This window comes from Lynx canadensis, chromosome E2 (genome assembly GCF_007474595.2).
Source record: "Lynx canadensis isolate LIC74 chromosome E2, mLynCan4.pri.v2, whole genome shotgun sequence".
In the NCBI taxonomy this organism is placed as follows: Eukaryota; Metazoa; Chordata; class Mammalia; order Carnivora; family Felidae; genus Lynx; species Lynx canadensis.
The window spans coordinates 49293698-49320712 of NC_044317.1; the positions used below are offsets into that span (position 1 = coordinate 49293698).

The 27015-nt window shown below is 47.3% G+C and overlaps 1 protein-coding gene and 1 pseudogene across 1 annotated transcript; both read right to left on the reverse strand.

Moving 5' to 3' along the window:
• Positions 1-10736: 10736 nt before the first annotated feature.
• LYPD5 (LY6/PLAUR domain containing 5) lies at positions 10737-23130 on the reverse strand. Its single transcript, XM_030297348.1, has 6 exons — positions 22728-23130; positions 14069-14146; positions 12357-12485; positions 11694-11870; positions 11342-11488; positions 10737-10999 (listed from the first exon to the last, which is right to left on the reverse strand). The coding sequence occupies exons 1-6, from the start codon at positions 23128-23130 to the stop codon at positions 10737-10739; spliced, it is 1197 nt and encodes a 398-aa protein (XP_030153208.1).
• LOC115502153 lies at positions 20766-25404 on the reverse strand (annotated as a pseudogene).
• Between the last annotated feature and the right edge of the window lie 1611 nt (positions 25405-27015).

Below are 27015 nucleotides of genomic sequence, written 5' to 3' on the forward strand. Positions count from 1 at the left end.
CCTGGACCTCTGGGTCTGAGGGAGGAGGGGCTGGGGGCCTGGACTCCTGGGTCTGAGGGAGGAGGGGCTGGGGGCTGGACTTCTGGGTCTGGGGGGGAGGGGCTGGGGGCCTAGACTGGGGTGTGAGGGAGGAAGGGGTTGGATCATATACTCCTGGTCCAGGAAGGCTAGAAGAACTGATTCCAAAGTCCCTGGGACTTTTCCTTGGCCTTGTCCCAGCTGCCCCACCTTCGTCCCAGCCCCATCTCCGGGCCTGGAAAGGACCCAGGTGCCTTGGGGCCCAGCCGGAAGGGGCTAAGGACAAAGGGTTGTTTAACTGGGCAGGGTGGTGGAGGGGAGTGAAGAAGAGGGTGTCTCAGGCGGAAAGGTCACTCGTCGCCCCGGGCTTGTGCAGGGAAAGGCGGGGCCGGGCCGGGAGGAAGACATCCTTCAAGAAAGTCAGAGGCTTGTGGAGGCAAATCCTCCCCTGCTGTTCTTTTTGAACTAGGCGTTTGCAGGCTTCAGGGCATGAGATACCGCCACCTAGTGGTGTCTTTGGGAACTGCAGGCATCTACTTGTCCAGACTAGTTTCCGGTCAACATATATTGAACACCTACTGAGTGCCTCTAAGTGTTGAGGGTGAAAGTAAAAACAAAGCAGACAAGGGGTGCCTGGGTGGCTCAGTTGGTTAAGCGTCCTGCTCTTGATATTGGTTCAAGTCATGATCTCACGGTTTGTAAGTTCGAGTCCCTCTTCCTTGCCTCGGGCTCTGAGGTGACTTGGGGAAATCTGCTCGGGATTCTCTCTCTTCTCTCTCTCTTCTTCTTCTCTCTCTGCCCCTCCTCCCCCCCCCCTCGCCCCGGGTGGCTCAGTCAGTTAAGAAAAACACACAATTCCTGCCCTCATGTTGCTTCCAGATTAAGGAAGTTTTGTGGCTGCGTTAATCTCCCTCACTGTGTCTCTCTCTTTGCTTCTCTCTCTGTAATTCACTGGCCTTGCTTTTTAGTTTCTATCTCCTGGTCTTTGTCTCCAAGTGCATGCCTTCTTCTTTTCTCCTTTTTCTTTCTCTTTTTTTTGTTTATTTTATCCCTTATATATCTCTGTTCCAGACCAATTAAAAACTATGTTAAATTATATATATTTATATGTATATATATCAAATTATAAATATTATATAATTAAATAATTCTGTCTCACCATCTGGGAGTTCACAGACCTTGGTTCAAACCTTGCTGTGGCCCCTATTTTTGTGTGGAATATAACACACATATAGCCTGGGTTAGCAACAGACCTGCGTTCACGTCTGTCTAGCTCTGCTATCCTTAGCTGTTATGCCCTGCAAAGTGGGGGATGATACCCATGTCACAGGCTTGCTTGAGAATTAGGTGAATATCCAGAGTCCTCAACACAGGACCTGGTATATGTTAAGCACCTGGGGTGCCAGTGTTTCCTCCCGTCTGTGCTGCCATGTGGCCTCAAGCTGGCTGGCTTGTGACTTGCTTGTTGCAGAAATGATGGTGGGCCAGCTTGAGGTCCAGTTGTTTAGAGAACAAGAAGCTTCTGCTTTTGTTCTCTTCGAACTCTAAGACTAACATGCTGTGAGGAAGCCCCTGGAGAGGCCATGCAGGAGAGAATCAAGGCAGCCTGGCCAAAAGCCCCAGACTAGCCCCAAGTGAATGCAGCTGCATGAGTGACCTCTGGAGGGACAAGCAGAAATGCAGTGAACCCTCAGGGTAGGGAGAAATAATATACTTTTTGTTTTAAAACACTAAATTTTGTAGTGATTTGTTATCCAATAATAACAATAAATATCATACTCTTTTGTTCAGTTTCAGGTTTGAAGTTTCCCATGATAAAAAAAAATATATGTATACATATCAATATGTATATAGTCGACCCTTGAAGAATGAGGGGTTAGAGGTGCGGACCCCTCACACAGCTGAAGAATCCACATGTAAACTTTTCTTAAGTTTATTTATTTATACAGCTCGAGTGAGGGGTGGGCAGGGAGAGAGGGAGAGAGAGAGAATCCCAAACGGTCTCTGCAGTTTCAGCGCAGAACCCACCACGGGGCTTGAATTCAAGAAAGTGCGAAATCATGACCTGAGCTGAAACCAAGAGTCGGGAGCTTAACGGACTGAGCCACCCAGCTGCCCCCCAAAATAACACGTATAACTTTTGACTCCCCCCAAACTTAACTACTAATAGCCTATTGTTGACTGGAAGCCTTACTGATAACATAAGCAGCTGATTAACGCATATTTTGTATGTACTGTATTCTTACAATAAGGTAAGGTAAGCTAGAGAAAAGAAAATCTTAAGAAAATCATGAGGAAGAGAAGATACATTTATAGTACTGTACTGTATTTGTTGAAAAAATATCTGTGTATAAGCAAGTCTGCACAGTTCAAACCCATGTTATTTAAGGATCAACTCTGTGTGTGTGTGTGTGTGTGTGTGTGTGTGTGTGTGTGTATAATGGAGTAGATAATGGAAATTGCACTTTATAAATTGCAGATAGTATCATTTTGCTTCTCTTTTCACCTCTGGGTCTTCCTTGACTCTTTCAATCTCTATCTATAATACTTTTTTCCTCTCTCTTTCTCTCTGTATGTCTATTCCTATCTTGCCAATACTCTTCCTGTCACCTTCTCTCCATTTACTTTGCTCTACTACATTGGCCTTCCTGCTGATCCTCAAGCCTGCCAAGCTCTTTCCTGCTTCAGGATCTTGACACTTGCTTATCCCTCTGCCTGAATGTTTTGCCCTCCAATCTCCTCATGAATCATTCTTTCACTTCATTCAGTTCTTTGCTCAAATATAGCATCTTTCTTGACCATCTCTTCAAAAATGGTCCCCTCCTGCTCCGTAAAGAATACGGTATCCTATCTAATTTCTATGTCTTCATGGCACTTAGGACTATCTAAATAATCCTGTTTTCTTATTTGTCTAATTGTTTAGGACAGGGATCTTGCCATCCTCAGTTTCAGAACAGTGTCTGGCAATAGGAGATGCTTAATGGATATTTGTGAAGGAATGTTCTGATTGGCTCTCCTTATACTCTACCCTCTTACCCTGTGCCACAGCATCTTGGAGATGGGAAGGACGTCATTTCTTCATTTCCCTGTCCCTCCCCCTGCCCCATTAGTTGAGTTGCTGTCTGTGGTTCTGAGACCCAATCTTCTGGATCTGTCCTTGGTGCTGATTAGGTCTCTCCCTTCCATTAAGCGGGAGAGGTCAGGGGAATCTTGGGAAAGGAATGATGTGTGTGTGTGGTGGATCTAGGCACCGGGACATCTGGATCACTGAGAGAAGGCAGACATCTGAGTTCCCAAAGGGGGGAGTGCCTGGGTCACTGCGAGTTCACTAGGTATTTGTCCTAACTATTTATCTGCTTATCTATTCATGTATACATACATTTATATATATACTTTTTATTTTAGAAAACTTCAAACATACAGAAGTGAAAAGAAGGGTACAGTAAACTGCAGTGCACCCACTTAACTACCAGCTCATGGCTAATTGCATTTCACCTATGCCTCCGCCCACTTCCTCACTTCCTCTATTATTTTAATGCAAATCCCAGACATGATATCATTTAATTATATGTCGTATTTTAAATTTTGTTTCTTTTCATTCACATATGGTTTACACGTCGTAAGATTTGCAAATCTTAAGTGTACAGATTGATGCAACTCTACCTGTGTATAGACATGTGTGACCACCACCTTGATCAAGCCATAGGGCACCTCCATTGCCACACTGGGTTCTTGTGTACTCCGTCCCAACTGATACACCAGGGATAGCCCCTCTTCTGACCTCCACCACCAAAGATCAAAAAGCCACAATGTGGAAGTCCAAAGACCTGGGCTCTAGCCTTAACTTTGCTGTTGGCATTAATTTTTTTTTGTATGAAAATACCATATGTGCAGAAAGTACATAACATTCAGAGGTATATTTTGGACAAATAATTATATTGTGAACCCCCATGAAATCACCATGGACTCTCAGGGAGAATATTGCTACTCCCCAGAATCTTTCTGTGCATTTCTTTACGACAACATTCTCTTCCCAGCTTCCAGAGGAAATCACCCTCCCCACTTATAAGGAACTTTGCTCCTCCTAACCCACAGCCCTCACACACTGTGCTTTCTTAGTCTCTCCTTCTCCCTCCAGCCCTTCAACACTAAGTGGACCCTGGCCCTAGAGACCAAGAACGAGAGACCAGCCTCCCTCCTCATCTCCCATCCCTCCTGGTCTGCCCCCTGCATGGTCACAGGGAGAGCTCCCCATCATCTGGCTTCCACCATGCCATTCCCCTGATCTGTGCCCTTCCACGGATCCCCACTGGTTGTAGGGAAAAGTTCAGAAACTTTATCCTCACCTGCTATTTTAGGCCCTCCAGGGACCCTGCCTCCCTCTTCACCCTCACCTCCCTTCCTCACACTGTACACACGGACCAAGCCTTTATGAATACTGCCCTTACCTGGAATGCCTTTCCTCCTGCTGCTTTGCCAATCCCTGCTAGTTATTTAGATGTCTTCTAGGACACTAATTCCTATCAGCCTTCCCTGGTCTTCCCCTTTGGAGCTCCCATACACCCTCACACCTCATGCTTTACCAATCGTGAGCCTCCAGGTTTTTCACTGTCTCCTTCCAGACCAGGAGGGCAGGGTTGGGTCTGACTCATTGCTGGGTCCCTGGCATCACCCAGCACGGCATAGATTATAAATGTTTGCTGACTCTCCCTCCCTGCAGCTGCCTCTGTGTCTTACTTGCTCCTGCGTTTGTCCTGCTGTCTTCTTGCAATTTAACAAATATTTCCTGAGGGCTTGGCATGGGCTGGTCTCTGCCTGGAATGTTCCCTACTCTGTCCATACGATGACCTTCTACTCACCTTCAGGACCCAGCACACCTTCTGTCCTTTATAAAGCCGCTCTGATGCTCCATAGCTTCAACCCTCAATCAGAGGTTTCTTCTTTATCTGCTAGCCCTTCCAGCCCAACCACTCCCCTATATACTGCCCTGATCTGTCTGGGATTATGGTCACCTTGGCTCTAGCCTGTGTCCCCCATCAGACCAAGAACTTCTCAAGTGTAGGATTTACCAGGATCACCCAGCACAGAAGAGCGAATTACAAATGTTCGTGGACCCTTTCCTGAGATTACTTCTCCTTCTGTGTCCTCTATCTTTGCATTGGCTAATCCCTCTGCTTGGAATGCTGTTCCTTTCTCTGTCCATATGGCATGCTTTAAGACCTGTCACCAGGTTCTCCTTCCTCTGGCACCCTCTCCAACTCTGTCTTCTTTTGTATGTGCATGTTCCTCCATCATAACTTGTGGCTGTCTGAGTGTGGGTCTGCCTCCCTTGCATCAGACTAAGAGCTCCTCTGGGCCAGGGAGTCACCTCTGTAGCCCCAGTGCCCAGAGCATGGCCAGGAACAGAGGATCGCAATGAATGATGGATACCAGTGTGTATAAATCTAAGTTTGGTAAATTGAATGCTGTTCCCTTACCATCTTTCAGCTTCATTTCCAAGATCTGTGTCTGAAGCAGTAGTCTGTGTGTAAATGGACACTTAGAGGATTAAGAGCTCTCCTTTCTTCTCCCACCTTACATAAATCCCCTCTCAGGGCTGCAGAATGTCTTCTCCTCCACTGAGTGTTCCACACAGTGTTCCTTCTGACCAGGGGCCTCTCTATACAGTGAATGAAGTGGGGGCAGAGGGCTCATGCTCATGGATTTCACTGGTCTTACCTCATACCCCTTCACCTAAAAGAAGCTCACCCGATAAAACAATGGGAGGACTGAGTTACAGTTGCCCACTGAGAGTCAACACCCTGAAAGGATGGGGCTCTGTTTTACAGGGTGCAGCATAAGCTTTGAGGTGATGACCATTATACAGTGCTGTCTCCCCTACAGCCTGAATACATGGGTCTGGGTATCAGGGGGTGGCAGGGAGTCCTCTCACCTACAACCCTCTTGCAGAATTTTTGCTTCCTGTTCCCACGACCTTGAGCTTTGCTTGTTTGGAGGTCTTGGTTCCCAAGGAAAGAATGCTTCCACTAGAGGGCACAGCAGTGTTTCCAGTGAATTGAAGGTGAGACTGCCACCTGGGCATTTGGGGCTCCTCATGCCACTGAGCCAACAGGCATGTCTGGAACCGAAGACATTCCCTGGAGCACTTCTCAGAGGCTCCATGTCCAATGGTAAAACAAACAAACAAACAAAACAAAAAAACAGACCACTAAGGATTTAGACCTTTTAGGAATGAGTGTTTGGGTCACCCCACTTGTTAAAGGACACTCTCTAGCTGAGGGCAAAGGAAACTTGGAATGAGTAATGGAAGGAGGAAATCATACATTTCATATCAACAATGGCTTTGTGACCAATTACAGAAATGTGAACTATAATAGGTATGCATATTTTCTTCTTCACTTGTTTTCCCCCTCCTCTTTTTTCTTCCTTTTTATCTTTTCATCTGCCTATCAATCCTGCTTTTAATCTTGCCTCTTATTTCCCTTCATTATTTTATATCCATAGTGGTGGTAGTCCCGATGTTCATAAATGAACATGTTGTCGATAGCACCCACCCTACCTCTCCACTGCCTTTTCCTTGTCATCAAGACCAAATATTTCTCATGCACTGCAGTTAGGAAATAGCAATGGTTAGTTGTTGGGTGAGTAATAAAAAAGGGTTAATGACCACAGATCAAGATGAGAAAGATACATGTGTGAAGAGATAGGCAAAACGAATGACACGCAAGTTTAAGTCCGTTTAGGTCAGAACGCAGATAGTAATGATACTAAGCATCATTTGGATAATTCACAGCCAGTCAACACAATAGAGACCATGTTTCCTGGATCTATTCACTCAGTCACTCCTTTACATTTAACACATTACCTAACATGCAAGGGGTTCATGTCTTGAGATGGTTAACTGAAGTCTTCTTTATCCCTTTGCTCTTTGGTTGTAACCAAATAAATAACTTTAAGACAGGGGTATGTGTTAGTTTTCTCCACTCCACCCATTTTGTCATGTCTGCACCAAGAAAGTGCTTTTAAAAAAATTTTAGGGGCACCCGGGTGGCTCAGTCAGTTGAGTGTCGACTTTTGTTTCTGCTCAGGTCTTGATCTCAGAGCTGTGGGAATGAGCCCCACATCAGGCCCTGCACTGAGCGTGGAGCCTGCTTGGAAGTGTCTCTCTCTCTTTCTCTCTCTCTCTCCCTTTGCCCCTCTCCCCAACTCACACGCGTGCTCTCTCTCTCTCCCTAAAATAAAAAAAAATTAAAAACTATTATAAAAATTTAAAACATTTTATGGAAAATAATATACATATAGAAAGAACACAAATCATCAGCAAATAGCTGAGTGAATTCTTGGATCAAGAAACACAAGGGCCAGACCCCAGAAATCCTCTTGTCCCCTCTTTCAGCCACTGAGAATCTTGACTTCTAATTGTATACCTTAGTGTTGCCCAGTTTGGAACTTGTTATAAATGGAATGGTACAGAATGGTCTCTTGTGTGTCTTATCCTTTTGCTTGACATCATTTGCAAGACTCATCCATGGTGTTGCATGTAGGAGCAGACTGTTCATTCTCATTGCTGTATAGCACTCCAGTATGTGATGAGGGCACAATTTATCTGCTGTTTATAGTTATTTTGGTTGTTTCTATTTGTGGTTATTATGAACTCTTCAGCTAGGAACATTCTAGGACATGTATTTTGGAGGAAACATATAAACTAATGTCCGTTGGGGAAATATACCCAGGTATACTCATGTGTTCTGTGTCCCAAGGAAGGGCTCTGTGCAAACAGAAATGCTTTTAGTTTAAGCAGAATCTAACTCAACATGTCCAATCATCCAACTGTTGATTCTCACTCCCATCCATCTGTCCCTCTCTTTGGTAAATGGCACCACCATTTCCCCTATTCTTCAGATCAAAACCTTGGAATCATCTTGAGTCTTTTTTTCCCCCTTCATACTCATTAGCCAATGTATCAAGTCTTGTCAGCTCTACCAACAAAACCCATCTCTCATCTAATCCCTTACACTACCTCTGTGGCTATCCCAAACATTACTTGCCTGGACTGGTGCAGTAGCCACCTCACAGGCCCTGGTTTCCATTCTTGCCACAGGGATCTTTTTTAAATGGAAAGCATGTACACAAGAGGACGTGCTCTTTGACTCCATTTATATGACGTTCAATATTAGGCAAAATTGATGTATGCTAGAAGTCAGAGTAATGGCTACCTCCAGGGTAGGAAGTGTCTGTGAAGGGCTATGTGGGAGGATTTGTGGACAGGGACTGGAAGTGTTCTGTATCTTGATCTAGTGGAGGTCACTCAGGGGTATACATATGGAAAAATGGCTTTATGCATTTTACTTTATGTATTTCATGTTTCAATGAAATTGAATTATACATGCTTAAAATTATATATGCATATTATAATACATAACATTATGTACACATTATGCAAGATATAATAATATACTATACATATAATATTATATAATATATATTTATGTAAAACATGGAAGCCCCCTGATGTAAATTCTCCAAAGGATTCTGTGTCAGTATGGAATCAGCCAGAAAAACAGAACCGGCCGGAGATATGTATTAAGAGATTTATGGCAAGGAATTGGCTCATGTGATTGTGCACGCTGGCCAGGCGAGTTCAAAATCCATAAAGTAGGCTGTCAGGAGAGGTAGGCTGGAACTCTTGGGCATGGGCTGAAGATGCTGTCTACAGGCAGATTTCTTTTTCAGGCAAGCCTCAGCTCTGCTTTCAAGGAGTTTTCAGCTGGCTGAATCAAGCCCACCCAGATGATCTTGCATAATCTCCCTTACTCACAGTCCACTGACCATGGACTATAATCACATCTACAAAACACCTTCGCAATGACACTGAGACTAGTGTTTGAATGAATAATGGAGACTGCAGCCTAGCCAAGTGGACACGTCAGCCTGACCATCCCATCTTCGAACCACATTTGCAATAAAACCCAAAGTCTACTTCCTGCACTAGAAAGGTCAGTTTCTTGAAGGTAGAGACACTTTAAAAAAAAATTTTTTTTTATCATTTTTGAGAGAGAGAGAATGAACGGGGGAGGAACAGAGAGAGAGGGGGACAGAAGATCTGAAGCAGGCTCCAGGCTCTGAGTTGTCTGCACAGAGCCCAACGCGGGGCTCAGTCTCACGAACCGGGAGATCGTGACATGAGCCAAGATCAGACGCTCAACTGACTGAGCCACCCAGGCGCCTTAGGCAGGGACTTTCTTGCCTGTTTCATTCATTGTCGTATGCTCAGAAATTTGAACAGCGTCTGGCACATGGCAGGTGCTCAATAAATATGATGAATGAATGGATATTGACATCCAGCTTCCCCTTTGATGTCAGGATGTGTAGACATCTAGAACCCTTCTCCCCTGGACCTCTTCAGAAGGTAGAGGCATCTCTGAGATGCTTTCCTCTTCATAAGGCTGCCTGTTAAGGAAGTTAGAAGATGTGGGGATCCATCCTTGCTCTGACACTTACTCTGAAAATCACTATCTCTCACCATGCCTTGGGCAACTTGTCTGCCAAATGGGGATGCAACTCCCTTTCTTGTGTGCCTCTCAGGGTCATTGGGAGGATTGGGTGGAAAGGTTGTGGAAAGACATTGTAAAGCACGTGCACAAGAGGACATGCTGTAGGATTCCGTATGAGTGAAGTTCACGTGTTGACATAAGTTTCCTGCACACCCCGTGGTCCTTCCTACTCCTAGATCTGTGTCCAACCTGTCTTCTCTGCCTAAAATGCCCTTCCTCCTGCTTCTCTTGGCCAAGACCTCTTTATTCCTTTAGGGGTTTGCTTAAGATTCACTTCTTCCAGGAAGTCTTCCCCAATCTCCACAGCTTGGAGAATTCTTCCTGGTTCAGCTTTGCCTTGAGTGTTTTTTTTTCTGTTAAATTCATCAACACCTGTGTGTTTGGGAAGTAGAATGGCCTCATGGTTGATGGGGCTGGGAGTCACGCTCCGGGCTCTCCATTCACGAGACACACAAGTTTGAGCAGGTGCCCTCACCCCTCATTTGCTCATGGGGATCGTGACAACGGCCCATTCACGTTGGGCGGCTGTCATGTCCCAATTATTCCATGGGCACCCCCTTAGATTTTGACCACAACCACTGCAAAGTAGATCTTGTCATTATTGGAGGTTTTATTTTCACCTCTGCCTTATAGGTGAGAAAGGTGCAGAGAGGTCAAGTAACTAGCCCAAGGTCACCCACAGGCTAAAGGGTAGAGCTGGGACTCAAACCCATGCAGGCTGGCTCCAGAGTTTGGGCTCCTAGCTTCTAGGATATGCTGCCTCTTGAACCTCTCACGGCGATACTAACAAAGACATTGTCGTAGCCCCAAGCTGGCTCTGGAGGGACAGGGCAGGAAACCAGGTGGTGGGGCGCCGGGGCCTGACTGGTGCTCAGTAATAGCTATTATTAGGATTGCTCTTCATGTGGACCAGGATGTGGCTGTTTCTCCCCACCATGGGATGATGGGGACCTTTCCCAATTTCTTCCAGACCTGATAATCAGATCAGGCCTGCAGGGTAGGGGTAGGGAAGGGAGGGAGAGAGACAGACAGACAAGAGGGCAACTGTTGTTTGACATCATTTCCCAGTGAGCCACGTTACAGAGGCTGAAGTTGTGTGAAGCTGGGAGTAGTGGGTCCGTGCCTGCCCCCAGCATCCTGCTAATGAAGAGGCTGGAGGGGCTTCTAGGAGGAGGGCAGGAGGGGGCCTCCAAGAGTGCCAGCCAGCAGGGGGACCATGAGGAGCAGGGCCATGCCGTGGGGCGCCTGGGAAGGGGTGGCAGCAGCCGAGGCGGTGGTGAAGGACTGGGTCACGGAGTCCCTGTTGCAGAGTTGCCCCTCACAGCAGGAGCCCTGAAGGTCAATGTTTGTCCAGGGACTGGAGGTGCCCTTGATGGTGCAGGACGGCCGGTGGCAGGTCCTGATGTATACTGGGACTGAGAAATTGCCTGGACGGGGGTAGTGAGGAGGGGTGAGAACTGAGGGAGGCAGCTGCACCTGAACTCACCTCAGAGGCCAGGGCCACAAACGGGTCCTCAGACTTCCCATCTCTCCTCAGACTAGGACCCTGCCTCCTCCCTCAGACCAGGGACATGGCTTCTTCCTACAGACTGGGCCATGCCTTCTCCTTCCAGACCAGGGCTCTGCCTCCTCCCTCAGACCAGACCCATGCCTCTTTCCTTAGACCAGGTCCATGTCTCCCTGTCAGGCCTGTCTGGTGCCTCTACCCTCAGGCCTGCCCTGCCTCCACACCCTTTGCCCAGGCTCTGCCCCCACTCCCGGCCCCTCACCGACGGTCATTTGGCCATTGCCCTGGAAGCAGACGCTTTGGTCTTGGTGACACTGGACCCGTCGGGACTTCTCCGGGGTGCAGTCCTCCGGGTGGATCCCCAGGCAGGCGTAGCACTCCATGCCGCTGAGAGTCGGCGGGATGGGCGCTGGCAAGAGAGCGTAGACGCACACTCAGGGAATGGTTTCGAGATACGGTCGTGCGGGTTGCGCACTGCATCGTGGCTTTAGCCTAGTCCGACGTGAAGGCCTGAATCCTAGCACGAGGGGGGGCGGGGCTAGTGGGGACCACGCCCCTCCCTGCCCGGGCGGGGGGCCCCTCCCAGCCGTCCCCAGCCCCGCCCTCCGGCTCACCGGGGCTCAGATTGGGGATGGTGTCGTGGGTCATGAGGTCGGCGTTGCACAAGTCGGTCGTGCAGCCGCGCACCACCGAGTAGTCGGGCGGCAGCGCGCGGTCGTCGGACAGCATCTGGCCCGTAGGCGGGCCTGTCCAGCAGCCCTTCTGTACCACGGTCACCGTGGCGCGGTACCCTGGGGGCGGGAGGGGACCGGGGCCTGGAGCGCTGCCTCGTCCCTGCCTTCTTCCTCCTCCCCCACCTCTCCGGGCTCGACCTCTCCCTCTAGCCTCCAATCTCTCCCTCCTCCTCCGCTCTTCTCTCGCACTCACCTCGCCTCTCCCTTTCCTTCCTCTCCCTTCAAACTCCTCTATTTCCCCCACACCTCCTCCCTTCCGCAACCCTTTCTGCCCCTCTCCCCCCTCCTCCTCGCTCGTGCTGTCTCCTCCTACCCCACTCACGCCCCTCAACCCCAGTTTTTCTCCCACCCCTCCCTCCTCCTCCCTGCCTCCACCTCCGCTCTCTGTCCATAGCCGTCCCCTCGTCTTCTCCCCAGTCCCTCCAACCCCTTGGCTCTCGCCCTCTGCCCCCCTCCATCCCTAATCTCTGATCTCGGTCTCTGCCCCACCCCTTTCCCTTCTGCTCGCGCTTCTCCTTTTTCTGCCATTTCTCCATCCCTCACCAGTGTCCAGGGACAAGACTGCCTCAGAGCACCCGTGGGGACAGGAGATGTTGTGGAATTTCACAGCACTGAGGTCAAAGGGCCCGAAGTAGATGTGTTGAAAGCTGTAGCATTGCTGGGCTTGGGACTCTGCCGAGAGAAGCAGGGTGGAGGGGGTGAGAGGAGCAGGCTGGGTTTGGGGCTGTTCCAGGAACTCCCCCCTGCCAGTGACAGTCTCACCAGCCAGGCTGCTCTGCTCTGAGGGGAGCCAGGCCTCGTTGCGGTGAGAGAATCGGGGTCTGCCACTGTGGTTGGTCGTGACTGTGTCTACCTCCGGGCACAGTTTTGGCCTCTGTGCATCTGCCAGGCCTGGTTCCCTCCCCCAGGTGTTCCGGATCTCCACCCTCCTCCAGGAAGCCCTCTAAGATTTAAATAAAGGAGGAAATGATTCACTCCTGCTCTGCCTGTCCGTCTCCCAGCTAAACTCAGGATGTCCTAGCACTAAAAGGCCATGGATAGAAAATAGACTTCAGCATAGGCAATGGGACGTGCCATCTTGTACTACAAATATACACACACAGCCAGCCCCGGGGGATACACTCACAAAACTAAAACACTGACATAAACACAACATAACGAAATTGGCACAGGCTCATGCACGGCTCACAAACAGACCCAGAATCTCCTGAGCGTCCGTGCAGAGTTCTACGTTCCCACGTAAGACAAGTACTGCCCAGACCCTCCAATGGAAACTTCCCCAACCAAGACACGTGATAGAAAATGTACGATGCAGAGCCAAGAACAACACGCAGAGAGACCCAGGGACAGAGGAAGTCATACCCAGAGGGAGAGACAAGTAGCGGCCTCAAGCGTCATAGACACAAATAAAACGAGAGACCACAATTACGCGAAGTTAGAGATCCAAAAAAGAGGGCCACGAAAACATACAGTTTAAAGCTATAAACAGGTACAAGACACAGGAGAGACAGGCGTAGATACACAGAGAGACGGGCGCGAGTGAAGATACCCGAGCACATATGCGCACAGACACAAATGCGGGCCTGCCAATCCCAGGGACGCACAAACACAGGGTGGCAGAGACGTGCAAAATTATGCACGCCCCTCCTTTGCAAAGAGAGTGAAACTCAGAGGAAACAGACCCATAGAGCATTTGCTCAAGCACTTGCTCACAGGTGAGATCTGGTACAGACACACACACACACACACATGCCCGGAGACCCACTGGCCACGCCCACGTGGGCACACACAGAAACGGCACTCTGTTCCGTGGATGAGCAGACACACACAGTGGCCGGGGTGCAGGCTTAGCCTCCTTCCCCGGCTCAGCTCCCGTCTTAGGAGCCACTTCACTCCTGATGGGAGTATGTCCCTGTCCTTACTCAAACTGGGGGAAGGGGTTGCCTGAGGATGAGGCCAAAGTTCTCTGCCAGGTCTAGAAAGAGCCCCCAGGGGTCCCCAGAAGTACCCTTGAATGGGGACATGGGCAGAGAGGATGGGAGGCTGCAGCAGTGGAGAGAGAGAGAGACGCCAGAGAAAATGGCTCATGGGAGGGAGAACAGAGGAGAGGAAGACACAGGAGGAGGACGCAGTCTCCAGGCCGCATCTCCCTCAGACCCAGGAGTCCAGGCCCCCAGCCCCTCCTCCCTCAGACCCAGGTGTCCTGCCCCCAGCCCCCCACACCTTCCTAACACTGGGCTCAGAAGTCTGGGTACCTGTCCGGCAGAACACAGCCCCAAAGAGGAAGAGCACGATGGTTCTGGGGACATCCATTGCCAGCTTGCAGAGTTGAGCTGAGCTGAGACACCGAGGACAGCTCCTCCTGCTCTGATTTCTGTCTGGCTGGTTCTCCCTGCTTAGCCCCAGGCATCCCGGCTCTTCAACCCCTGCTCGTGCTTGGGATTCCTCCACCCCCGCCCTTCCTGGCTTGGGCTGGTCTCCACCTAGGTAATCATGACTAGGCCATCATAAGTCCTTGGTGCCGAGGAAGGAGAGGGATTGGGGCCTGGATTCCTGGGTCTGAGGGAAGAGGGAGCCAGGGGCCTATAACCCTTATTTTGGGGGATTTGTGTTTTGCAGGCTCTTTTTCTACCCTGTTCCCCACATTGTGTTCTAATCTGAGGTTGGCACAGATGGTCTCTTGATTTCTCTTCTCTTTCTCTACCAGAACACACATTACCTGTAAACTCACACACACACACACACACACACACACACACACACACAATCTCCAATGCTGGGGCCCATGTCTCCAGATGCAGAGACACAAACATCACCTCCTCCTAGAAGCCTCTTCTGACCCTGATCTTCCCCACTCATCCACTCACCCTCAGTCTCAGGCACCTCCTTGTCTCCCAGCCATCATCATCCTGGGTTGGACTGCTGTCGCCTCCCCTATCAGGCTGAGAACTCCTCAGAAGGCTCAGGGATGTTTGCATTGTTGTAGGAATGAATCAATCAATCAATGAATGTACAAACAGAGAGGCAGACAGACAGACAGGCAGTTACACATGGGATGCAGGAAGACAGTCATACCGAGGGCGGACGGATATAAATGTAGACATCCAGACAAACCCAGACATGAAGAGGGGCACCCTGATGAACAGAACGTGACTTTAATAAACATGTGTTACATTATTAAATGAATAAATAAAAAAATTGCAGGAGATAGAGACACAGGCAGACAATCAGAGGGACACATTATCCCTTGAGAACACGGAGAGACCCGTGTGGACAGTCAGACATGGGGCAGATGGGGACATCCAGACAGATGCCCCTGCAGGCAGTGGGGCTGAGGCAGTGACCCCAGGTCAGCATCTCCTGGCCTGGCCCTCTTCTCCCCCTTGATGGGGCTGCCTCTGAAATCACAGCCCTCACTGTTGCATGTAGGGTGGACACCAGGCAGGTGCAGAGAGAGACCAAGAGTCATAGACCCACAGATGTATGGGACAGAGTTGACATAATGGCAGTGACCAGGATGGCCTTAGTAGTTTCCTGAGCTTGATTAAATTTTACACAGCTTTCTTCCTGACTACAGGCCCCTGACTTCCCTTTTCTTAGGATACTTACGTGAGAAAAGCTGGCATTGCAAATTCTTCCTCCGTCTCCTTGAAATGTAGGTAAATCTTCCCCCAGTCTCTTAGCAGTTTTATGATCCCAGAATGTCTTTCTCAGGGACTGGGGAGCCATCGCTTTTGAAAGTCATCTTCGGGGCGCCTGGGTGGCTCGGTCGGTTAAGCGTCCGACTTCGGCTCAAGTCATGATCTCATAGCTCGTGAGTTCAAGCCCCGCGTCGGACTCTGTGCTGACAGTTCAGAGCCTGGAGCCTGTTTCAGATTCTGTGTCTCCCTCTCTCTGAACCTCCCCCGTTCATGCTCTCTCTTTCTCTGTCTCAGAAATAAATAAACGTTAAAAAATTTTTTTAAAAAGTCATCATCATCAAGGAAGATAGTGCACACACACATGCAAACACACACACACACACACACACACACACACACACACACACCACTCCGTCTCCCAGGCTCTGTGGGAGGGAGGGTAGGAGCTAAACTTGAATAAGCAACAGTTAGCAAATACAGATGGCCTTACACAGAGAAAAACACTCGTAGACTCGGAAACACTCGGTGTGCCGGGCACGTCCCATGGACAGGCCCCTCTCCCATCATCCTCCAGCCCTGTCCCACCAGCCCACCCAGTGCTTAAAAACCTTCCCACATTTTGTTTTGGTGGAGTCAAGTTCAGTCTCTCTCTCTACGGCCATAGTCTTGAGTGAAGTCTCCTGTGCCTGTTTAACTTTGGTGCAATTTTTCTGTGACAGTCAGCTGACACCCAGGCACTCGGACACTCTCCGGATCCTGGACTCTCACAGGTTGGTCATCCTTGCCCTCCTCTTGCCAAACCACTGCCTCTCCCATTGGCATCACTTCCCCAAACCTGTTTTGCATCCAAATTGTTCTTCCTGCTGCTCTAGTTCCTGCCCCAGGCTCTCTGTTGGGTGCTGGCCACACAGGAACAGGTGGAGCTAAGGGCCCCCGGAGTGTAGAGGCTGGCCAAGGACGGAGGCTGGGTTTTCTGAAGCCCCTTGGAAGGCAGAGGCTTTGGAAGTGTTCACCATGGTTCACAGTTTCAGAGATTTGAGGCTTAAAGAATCATCAGACCAGGCCATGTCGTGTGTGTGAGTATGTGTATGTGGTGTGTGTGTATGAGTGTGTGTGTGTGTGTGTGTGTGTGTGTGTATGAGTGAGAGAGAGAGATTGAGAGAGAGAGAGAGAGAGGGTGTGTAAGTGACTGTGTGAGTGTGCGATGGTGCATATATGATTTTGATTCTGGTAACATTTAGGTACCTTTGGAGGCTGTGAGATATTAGGTGGGAAGTACCTCTCCATTGTGGGAGGTAGTCAAGTGGAGACTGGTGACCTACGTCTAGGGATTTGGGCAAGGCTCTTATGTCCACAGGGGGCTATCCATCATGAACTCTGAGCTCCCTGTGAACTCAGAGATCCTTTTTTCCCCCAAGTAATTAAACTTTAGTAACCAAATAATTAATTATGTAAGAGATTGGGGGAAAACTGAGGATGTTTGGTGGCAGCCATGAAGGTGTTATTTAAAAAACTTTTTACTGTTAGAAATTTTTAAACACACACAACCCTCCAGAGAATACCATGCTCACCACCAAGCCTCAACAATTTTTAACATATCACTGGTCTTGTGTTACCCTTTCTTCCTTTGGTGCTGGTTAGGGCATTGAGTTGGATTCCTGCATTATTTTGCTCAAAATATTAATTTCACTTAAAACACCAGTTAAGAATAGATGATTTTCCTTTTTTTAATGTTTATTTAATTTTGAGAGAGAGAGAGAGAGAGAGAGAGAGAGCGCACAAGCAGGGGAGGGGCAAAGAGAGAGGAAGACACAGAATCCAAAACAGGCTCCAGGCTCCAAGCTGTCAGCACAGAGCCCAACATGGGGCTTGAACCCGCGAACTGCAGGATCATGACCTGAGCCAAAGTCGGCCACCCAGCCTACTGAGCCACCCAGGTGCCCCAAGAGTAGATGATTTTCAAAGTGTACCTTTGGCTTATGTTCCAGGTTGCAGGTCTTCACGAATGTTATGAACAATTTCTAAAAGGCTGTTGCTTGCTACTGAGAATTGAATTCTTAATGCTATGACGCCACCAAATCAACTTTCTCTTTGCATGCTGAACAGTTTCAAATTTATTTTCAATACACGTATTTTCAGTATATTCCCACGTTTATTAGAAGCTGAAAAGTGGTCGTAGAGTGCTTGAATGATATATTTAAAATTTCAGTAGTAGCCTGGCTCCGTTGGTAGAGCACGCGATTTTGATCTTGGGGTTGTAACTCTGAGCCCCATGTTGGGTGTAGAGACTGCTTAAAAGATGAAACCTTAGGGGCACCTAGGTGCCTCAGTTGGTTGAGTGTCCACTCTTGATTTCGACTCAGGTTATGATCTCACGGTTCACGAGATTGAGCCCCGCGTTGGGCTCTGTGGGCTCAGCGTCAAGCCTGCTTGGGATTCTCTCTCCCCCCCACCCCCACTCCTCCTCTGCTCGCACTCTCTCTCTCAAAAAATAAATAAATAAGCTTAAAAAATAAATAAAATCTTTTAAAAATTCCGTAATATAGAAGACATTTTTGGGGTGCCTGGGTGGCTCAGTCAGTTGAGCGTCTGACTTCAGCTCAGGTCATGATCTCTCGGTTGGTGAGTTCAAGCCCTGCGTCGGGGTCTGTATTGACAGCTCAGAGCCTGGAGCCTGCTTCGGATTCTGTGCCTCCCTCCCTCTCTGCCCCTCCTCTGTTTGTGCTCTCTCTTTCTCTCTCAAAAATAAACATTCAAAAAATGTTTTTAAAAAAGAAATTTTTGCTGCATTATTTATTGTCCAGTTGGATTTATTCCTCTAAGGAGAGAGAAAGGAGGCAAGTCAGGAGGTGTTCCTGAGTCTCAGCCCCACCTCTAGATGCCTACTAGAGCACTGTCTGGATGTCCTCAACTACCTGGTGTTTGCGTGTCCGCAGTTCCTGTTGAATGTCTTAGAATGTTTTCCAGGGTCTTCTGTTGTATTCCGTAAGCTTGCATGCACCTTTCCATTTCCGTGCACATATGCAAATATCTGGCCTCTCAAATGATCCCCCTGACACACCTCCACCAAAGTCGGTTTCCTTAAGCAGGTTAGTAAATGTGCCATCAACTATCTCCCCAAAGTGGACAAAATTCCCCAATTTTCCTACATCTAGGAATTGGTGCAGTCTGGAAATCTGCTCATCTAGCAACCATTACTAACTGATCTGTTAACTACAAGCAGGCTTTGTCAGCAAAATAATTGAGCAACAGTATTCCTTATCTTATTCAAAATGATTTCATTAGTCAAACATGCTATGATTATAATGTTTTTTTAAATGTCATCGCCTAGATAATGTGCAATACCACATGTGACCAATCTTTATGTTCTGCATAAACGTTTTTTCCGTAAGTTGTCAGAATTGTGGAGCTTTGCCCTGGAGCCCACATCGCTGCTTCGCCAAAAATGGACTCATGTACATTGTGTGCCTATATTTTCTTCTATTTTCACAGAGATGCTGCCTGCAGCATCAATGTATAGTTTCTTCATATCCGATCTTATTTATTTTTTTTTGTTTTTTACAGCTCAGCAGTGTTAAGTGTAGTTATTCATGTGGTTGTGCAACCGATCTCCTGGGCTTTTGTATCTTGCAAAACTGAAACTCTAGACCTTGTCTTTGGAGCCACTTTGGTCCTGATGAGTATGTGCCATATTAGTATGTCCCTAGATTGGGGGGAGGGATTGCCTGAGGATTGCCACATTAAGTGTACAATACAGTATTGTCACAATGTCCTACAGCAGATTTCTAGAACTTACTCGTCTTCCATTGGGATGAGATTAAACTATACCTGTTGAATAGCATCTCCCCCAGCCCCCTCCCCTCAGCCCTTGGCAACCGCCATTCTACTTTGTTCCTATGAATTAATTTGAATGGAAATTCAATACCTCATCTAAGTGGAATCATTAATATTTGTCTTTTTGTGACTGGCTTATTTCATTTAACCCGTTTTCAGGGTTCATCCACGTTGTAGCACGTATCAGAATTTCCTTCCTTTTTTTTTTTTTTTTTTTTTTTTTTAGAATTTCCTTCCTTTTTAAGGTTGAATAACATTCCATTGCTTTTTTAATGTTTGTTTATTTATCTATATATATATATTTATTTATTTAAATGTTGATTTATTTTTGAAAGAGAGATGCAGGGGCGCCTGGGTGGCGCAGTCGGTTAAGCGTCCGACTTCAGCCAGGTCACGATCTCGCGGTCCGTGAGTTCGAGCCCCGCGTCAGGCTCTGGGCTGATGGCTCGGAGCCTGGAGCCTGTTTCCGATTCTGTGTCTCCCTCTCTCTCTGCCCCTCCCCCGTTCATGCTGTGTCTCTCTCTGTCCCAAAAATAAATAAACGAAAAAAAAAAAAAAAAGAGAGATGCAGGTGTGAGTGGGGGAGGGGCAGAGAGAGAGAGAGGGAGACACAGAATCGGAAACAGGCTCCAGGCTCTGAGCTGTCAGCACAGAGCCCGACCTGGGGCTCAAACCCATAAACCATGAGATCATGACCTCAGCTGAAGTTGGATGTTTCGCCGACTCAGCCACCCAGGCTCCCCGAATAACATTCCATTGTATGTATATACCACGTTCTGTTCATGCATGCATCTGTCCGTGTCCACACAGATTGTTTCAGCCTCTTGGCTATCATTGTGCATAATGCTGCCGCGAACACGGGCGTACAAACGTCTGTTGGGGACCCTGCTTTGAACTCCGTTGGGTATATAATAAATCAGATCATAGCTTTGAGTAATGCGCACTATCGTGCCCTCACTTTCGTAGTTTCAAATATGTGATCAATGTTGCCAGTCTTTGCATGGCTGTTTGGGAGACAAGACACCGAGACAGAGGTCAGTGCTCAGGACCTTGGGACCAACAATCGTGGAAGGGAGGTGAAGGAGCAGGACTGGACAGAAGGAGAAGTTTAGCTGTAATTCATTCTTAACAAAGTCTAGGTCCACCCCAGGGGAACTCTCAGTAGCTGAGGTAATTCCCGTGGGAACAGCCACTGAAAGAGGCAAGGCCTTCATTCCTGAACAGGTCTTAGAAATCCTGTTTCTGTCTACCACTATGTCCTTCAAAAGTTAAAATTTTTTACTTAAAGTGAATAATTTAAATTTTTTTATTTTTTATGCTTATTTATTTATTTTAAGAGAGAGAGAGAGAGAGGGAGAGGTGGAGAGAGGGAAAGAGAAAGTCCCAAGCAGGCTCTGCCCTGTCAGTGCAGAGCCCCATGCAGGGCTCAAACTCACAAACCGTGAGATCATAGCTTGAGCTGAGATCAAGAATCAGATGCTGAACCGACTGAGCCACCCAGGCACCCCTTAAGGTGAATAATTTTTAAGAGCTTAAGTGTTTAATATTCAAACATATTAAAATTATTAAATTTTATTTAATATTTTAAGACCAATATTAAAATTGACATTTTAGGAACTTAAACTTAGGAGTCTAATATCTGAATTAGATGGTTGGATTGGCAAAAAGCATATTAATGAAAGGATTTTTCATTTCCCCCCTTCCACTCATTTCTTGACATTTTTCCTTCACAGTTTGTATAAGGGTAGGAGATAAATTCATGTCAATCATTAATAACTTTGCATTTAGCTACATTTTGCTGAAATAGCTGCTGTGGAAAATTTTTTTCTCCCTGCCACCTTATTTTTTTTTTTTGCAAAAATGTATTCTGTGATCCAATTAGTTTTATGATAGCTTTCCATTTTCCAGTCGTGATTATTTTTTCCTTCTTGATAGATGTCAAATAGGGTTGATATTTTACCATGGAATCTTAACATCTTAAAATAATATGTAGATAACAAATCAGTAAACTTAATAATAGTTAATTTCTATACTGATGAAATTGTTAAACTAATAATAAACAACTGCTATAATAATATAATTAACAAACTGTTGAGCAATACTCTTCAATTTCCACCCACAAACATTCTTTGTGGATTACTAAGGGTAAATTGGGTATTAATTATTATATAGTGATTCATGCCAAGTGAAAGGATGTGTGTACTTAAATTTGGAGCTCAATAATTCTAGCCTGGTATGGCAAATAATTAGAAAATATGAACTGCAGTGTGAAATGCTGAACGCGGCCAAAGCTCAGCCACCAAGCGGGATTTTTTTTTTTTCTCATTAAACTTTTGTTTTAATGGCTCTCAAAATTCTGTGACAGATTTTTGGTTCAATTGCTTCCACTAAAAAGTACTGATTTTAAAAACAAATAACTTGGGGGGGCGCCTGGGTGGCGCAGTCGGTTAGCGTCCGACTTCAGCCAGGTCACGATCTCGCGGTCCGTGAGTTCGAGCCCCACGTCAGGCTCTGGGGCTGATGGCTCAGAGCCAGGAGCCTGTTTCTGATTCTGTGTCTCCCTCTCTCTCTGCCCCTCCCCCGTTCATGCTCTGTCTCTCTCTGTCCCAAAAATAAATAAACGTTGAAAAAAAATTAAAAAAAAAAAAAAACAAATAACTTGGGGAGACTGGGTGGCTCAGTTGGGTTAAGCATCTGACTTCAGCTCAGGTCATGATCTCACAGTTCATGGGTTCGAGATCTGCATCGGGCTCTGTGCTGACAGCTTGGAGCCTGGAGCCTCCTTCGGATTCTGTGTCTCCCTGTCTCTCTGCCCCTCCCCTGTTCACTCTCTGTCTCTCAAAAATAAATAAACGTTAAAAATTTTTTTAAAAACCTAATAACTTAAAACTGCCACACACACACACAAACCCACGCACGCATAAATGACCCACAAAACATTCTCCTTTCCTTCTGAAGATTTTACGATGCATTGTTATCATTAACCAGTCTTTTTTCCCGAAGTTTCTTTACTTATTTTGAGAGAGAGAGAGAGAGTCCCAAACAGGCTCTGCACTGCCAGCACAGGGCCTGATTCGGGGCTCGAACTCAGAAACTGAGATCATGACCTGAGCCGAAACCAAGAGTTGGACGCTTACCCACCTGAGCCACCCAGGTGCCCCTCATTAACCAACGTCTTACTATCAAGCTTAAAAGACCAACTGACACAAACAGTTTTGAGACCATTTCTCCACCACTGATTAAGACTGGGGCGGCAGTTATTGGGGATTCCATTCTTTTAGCCTTCTGAGCCTTCTGGCCAGGCTTGGTGACCTTGCCAGCTCCAGCTGCCTTCTTGTCCACTGCTTTGATGACATCCACAGCAACCATCTGTCTCACGTCACTAACAGCAAAAACGGCCCGCCAGGAGGATAGTCAGAGATGCTCTCAACACACATACACGGCTTGCCAGGAGCCGTATCAACGAAGGCAGCATCACCAGATTTCAAGAACTCGGGGCCATCTTCCAACTTTTTTCCAGAATGACGATCAATCTTCTCTTTCAGCTCAGCAAACTTGTGAGCAACGTGGGCCGTGTGACCATTCAGCACAGGTGCATATCCGGCACTGATGTGGCCCGGATGGTTCAGGATAATCACCTGAGCTGTGAAGCCAGCTGCTGCCGTCGGTGGGTCACGTCTGCTGTCACCAGCCACACTGCCATGACGAACATCTTTAACAGATTTGTTCTTGACCCTGAAGCCCACGCTGTCCTCAGGAAGAGCCTCGCTCAAAGCTTCATGGTGCATTTCAACAGACTTTACTTCGGTTGTAACCTTGACTGGAGCAAAGGTGACCACCATGCTGGGTTTAAGAGCACCGGTCTCCGCTCGGCCCACAGGGACAGTACCGATACCATCAGTTATGTGGACATCCTGGAGGGGCAGACGCCAGGGCTTGTCAGTTGGACGAGTAGGTGGCAGAATGCAATCCAGAGCCTCAAGCAGTGTGGTTCCCCTGGCATCGCCATCTTTGCGGGTGACTTTCCATCTCTTGAACCAAGGCCTGTGAGCGACTGGGCTCCAGCTCGTTGTCACCATTCCAACCCCAAACTGGCAAACATGCAACTGTGCTGGGGTTGTAGCCAATTTTCTTAATATAGGTGCTGACTTCCTCAACAATTTCCTCGTATCTCTTCTGGCTGTAGGCTGGCTCAGTGGAACCCGTGTTGTCAACACCAACAATTAGTTGTTTCACGCCCAGTGTGTAAGCCAGAAGAAGGGCATGCTCACGGACGGGTCTGCCCATTCTTGGAGATGCCTGCTTCAAATTCGCCACCAGCAGCAGCAATCGGGACAGCACAGCCAGCCCTAGAAGTGCCTGTAATTACGTTTTTGATAAGGTCTCTGTGTCCTGGGGCATCAGTGATGATCACATGATACTTGCTGGTCTCAAATTTCCACAGGGAATGATCAATGGTGATAACCACGTTCGTGTTCAGCTTTCAGTTTATCCAAGACCCAGGCATACGTCAAGGAACCTTTCCCATCTCAGCAGCCTCCTTCTCAAAATTTTCAATAGTTCTTTTGTCAGTCCCATCACATCTGTAGATCAGATGCCCAGTAGTGGTAGGCTTGCCCAAATCTACGTGTCCAATGACATGATATGAGCCTTTTCCTTTCCTGTTTCGGTTTAGGTTTAGTGGTGGTTTTCATACCTGCGTTCTGGTGGCAAAACCATTATGGAAAAAAGGGGATTAAAAAAAAAATGCTCTGCACGTCAGGTGAAAAGCAAATCCTTGTTCAGAGCACAGGCTATTTTAGATTATATGAGATCAACAATGTCTTTCCATTTTCTTTCTTTTTTTGTGAGTATTTAAAAAAATTTTTGTTTTTATTAGTTTATTTTTATTCCTTTTTATTGAGGTGTAATTGACATACATTATATTAGTTGCAGGTGTAAAACATAATGATTCAATATTTTTATATATTGCAGGGCACCTGGGTGGGTTGTATGGTTAAGCATCTGACTCTTGATTTCGGCTCAGGTCATGATCTCATGGTTCTTGAGTTCAAGCCCCACATCAGGCTCCGCACTGACAACTTGGAGCCTGCTTGGGATTCTCTCTCTCCCTCTTTCTTTGCCCCTCCCCTGCTGTCTCTCTCAAAATAAATGAATAAACTTAAAAAATATTTGTATGTATTGCAAAATGATCACCAGAAATCCAGTTTACATGTGTCACCATACAAGGTCTTTCCTTTTTTTTTTTTGAGAGAGAGAGAGACAGAGAGAGAGAACGAATTGGGGAAAGGGGCGGAGGGGGAGGAAGAGAGAATCTTAAGCAGGCTCCATGCCCATTGTGGAGCCTGACACAGGGCTCGATTTCATGACCCTGAGATCATGACCTGAGCCACCCAGGTGCTCCAAGGTCCTTCCATTTTCAAGCTGATTTCTCCGAAGTGGTAGCTACCAACCATGTTGGACCAAGACACTTTGCTGCCATCTGCTGGAGTATGATTGCAATAAATTATAATTTACTTTGCAGTCAGCAAAAGAATAACAAAATACACAAATATTTACAAAAAAATGGTTTCAAAATAATTAAGATGTCTGTGATGTGAATGGCACCTCTTGAAGTATAAGGCTCTTGTACAGTGTCCAACATGAACAACTGTACATGGTGACTGTGGAAAGCCACACACAAGTGGGACAGGTGTTGGAGGAGAATCGACTGATAACAAAGTGGAAGACAGTCAGAAGGCTTCTAGGAAGAGATCCATAGCTAGGAGTAGCAGGACTTGGAAATTAGATAAGAGTGAATTTTAGGACCATCTAAAGGTGTGTTTGGGGTTAGGGGTAGGCAATCAAAGTGGAAGGAATTATTGGAAGGTGATCAGGTGTGTGACAAGAGATGCAGGCTCTACTCTGCATTTACTGTGTCCTTAAGAGAATCCTTCCTCTTCCCTGAGTTCTTTTTCTCCCTTTGGATGTGGGAGAGGGCAGGAGTTGCTGCATTCTAGGAGCCCTGCCCTCTTTGACCTTCCAGGATCTCCAGGAATGGGTCAGGATGAGGGGTGGAGTCACAGGTTCTCCTTGTAGGAGCAGAGATGGCTGAACTTTAGGGGGGACTTGGCCATGTTCTGGCCACACCTGTGTATACACCCACCCCCAGTCTGCACCGGTGTGTGGAGGGACCAGAGGATCTCAGGTGAATGCTAGGAGGAACCCTCAGAAGAGTCTCCTTTACCCCTGGATTCCTCCGTTTGTATCCACAACCTTCTGGATATGCCAAGCTCCCTCTATATTCCAAACTTCTCTGCCTTTTCCAGGGATCTCCATTGCTTACCCTTTCTCGGCCCTTCCACCTCTCCCCCATCATAGATTCCCTTACTCCCCTTGTGCCCCTTCCCCCTACCACAGCTTTCTTCCCCCTACCTCTGTCTCAGTTCTAGAACTATTTCCCCAGCCTTGCTTCCACTCCCACCCCTTTTTTTCCACCTCTTTCTTTTTGCTTTTCCCAAGCTTCCCACTCTCTCCAAGCTGACCTTCCAGCCCCCCTCTTCCCCTGCCTGTCATTTCCTGGCCCTTCTTTCCTGGGTCCATTCCACTGCCCCCACCTGAGGTTGCCAGATGAAATATAGGATGCTAATTTAAATCTGAGTTTCTGGTAAACAGCAGATAATTTATAGTATAAGTATGTCCCAAATATTTTACGGTGCATATTTACACTATTTATCTGAAACTCAAATTTTATTAGGTGTCCTGTATTTTTATTTGCTCTATCTCACAAATCTACTCTTGTCTCTCCCCAACTTCCGTGGCCATGTTCACGCCACCCAGACTGGTCTCCTTGAAGACCCTGCAGCTCTCAGGCAGGCAGTCCAGTGCTCCTCCCCAAACCCCCCAACTCCATCCAGCTTATTAGCTCCTCACCATCCACTCTGGGCGTCCTCACAACCCAGCAACGAAAGGGTTATCACCAGACACTGCGGGGGACCTGCAGGACATTGCACACTCTGTGGCTCGTATTGGTTCTGTTTGGTTGTACTAGGGCATATTCATTGTTATGTGGTTTATTCCACTGATACATTTGTTTATCGTTAGGTCTTTACCATACTGACTTAATTAGCGTAGCTTTAGAATAAGTCTTGAAATAAAGCGGTATAAGTTCTCCTTTTTCTTCAAGACTGTCAGGGCTGGGGTGCCTCAACAGTTGGTTGAGAGTTCCACTTCAGCCCAGGTCACGATCTCACGGTTCATGTGTCCGAGCCCCTCGTCAGTCTCTGTGCTGACAACTCAGAGCCTGGAGCCTGCTTTGGAGTCTGTGTCTCCCTCTCTCTCTCCCCCTCCCCTGCTCACACTCTGTGCCTCTCTCTCTCTCTCTCAAAAATAAATAAACACTGGGGCGCCTGGGTGGCTCAGCCGGTTGAGCGGCCGACTTCGGCTCAGGTCACGATCTCGCGGTCCGTGAGTTCGGGCCCCGCGTCGGGCTCTGTGCTGACAGCTCGGAGCCTGGAGCCTGTTTCAGATTCTGTGTCTCCCTCTCTCTCTGTCCCTCCCCTCTTCATGCTCTGTTTCTCTCTGTCTCAAAAATAAAAAACGTTTAAAAAAAAAATAAATAAATAAACACTAAAAAAAAAAAACCCAAAGACTGTCAGAGTTATTCTGAGACTTTCCATATACATTTTAGAATTATCAACTTATATTTTTAAAAGCTAGCTGGGATTTTTATTGGAATTGTGTTGAAT

Coding starts and splice junctions, on each gene's coding strand:
- LYPD5 (XM_030297348.1), bottom strand. CDS start 23,130: ATGGTGGTCACCTTTGCTCCAGTCAAGGTTACAACCGAAGTAAAGTCT. Junction 11,871..12,356: donor AGTCTTGTCCCTGGACACTG/GTGAGGGATGGA, acceptor TCCCGCCCCCAG/GGTACCGCGCCACGGTGACC. Junction 11,489..11,693: donor CATCCCCAATCTGAGCCCCG/GTGAGCCGGAGG, acceptor CTCTCTTGCCAG/CGCCCATCCCGCCGACTCTC.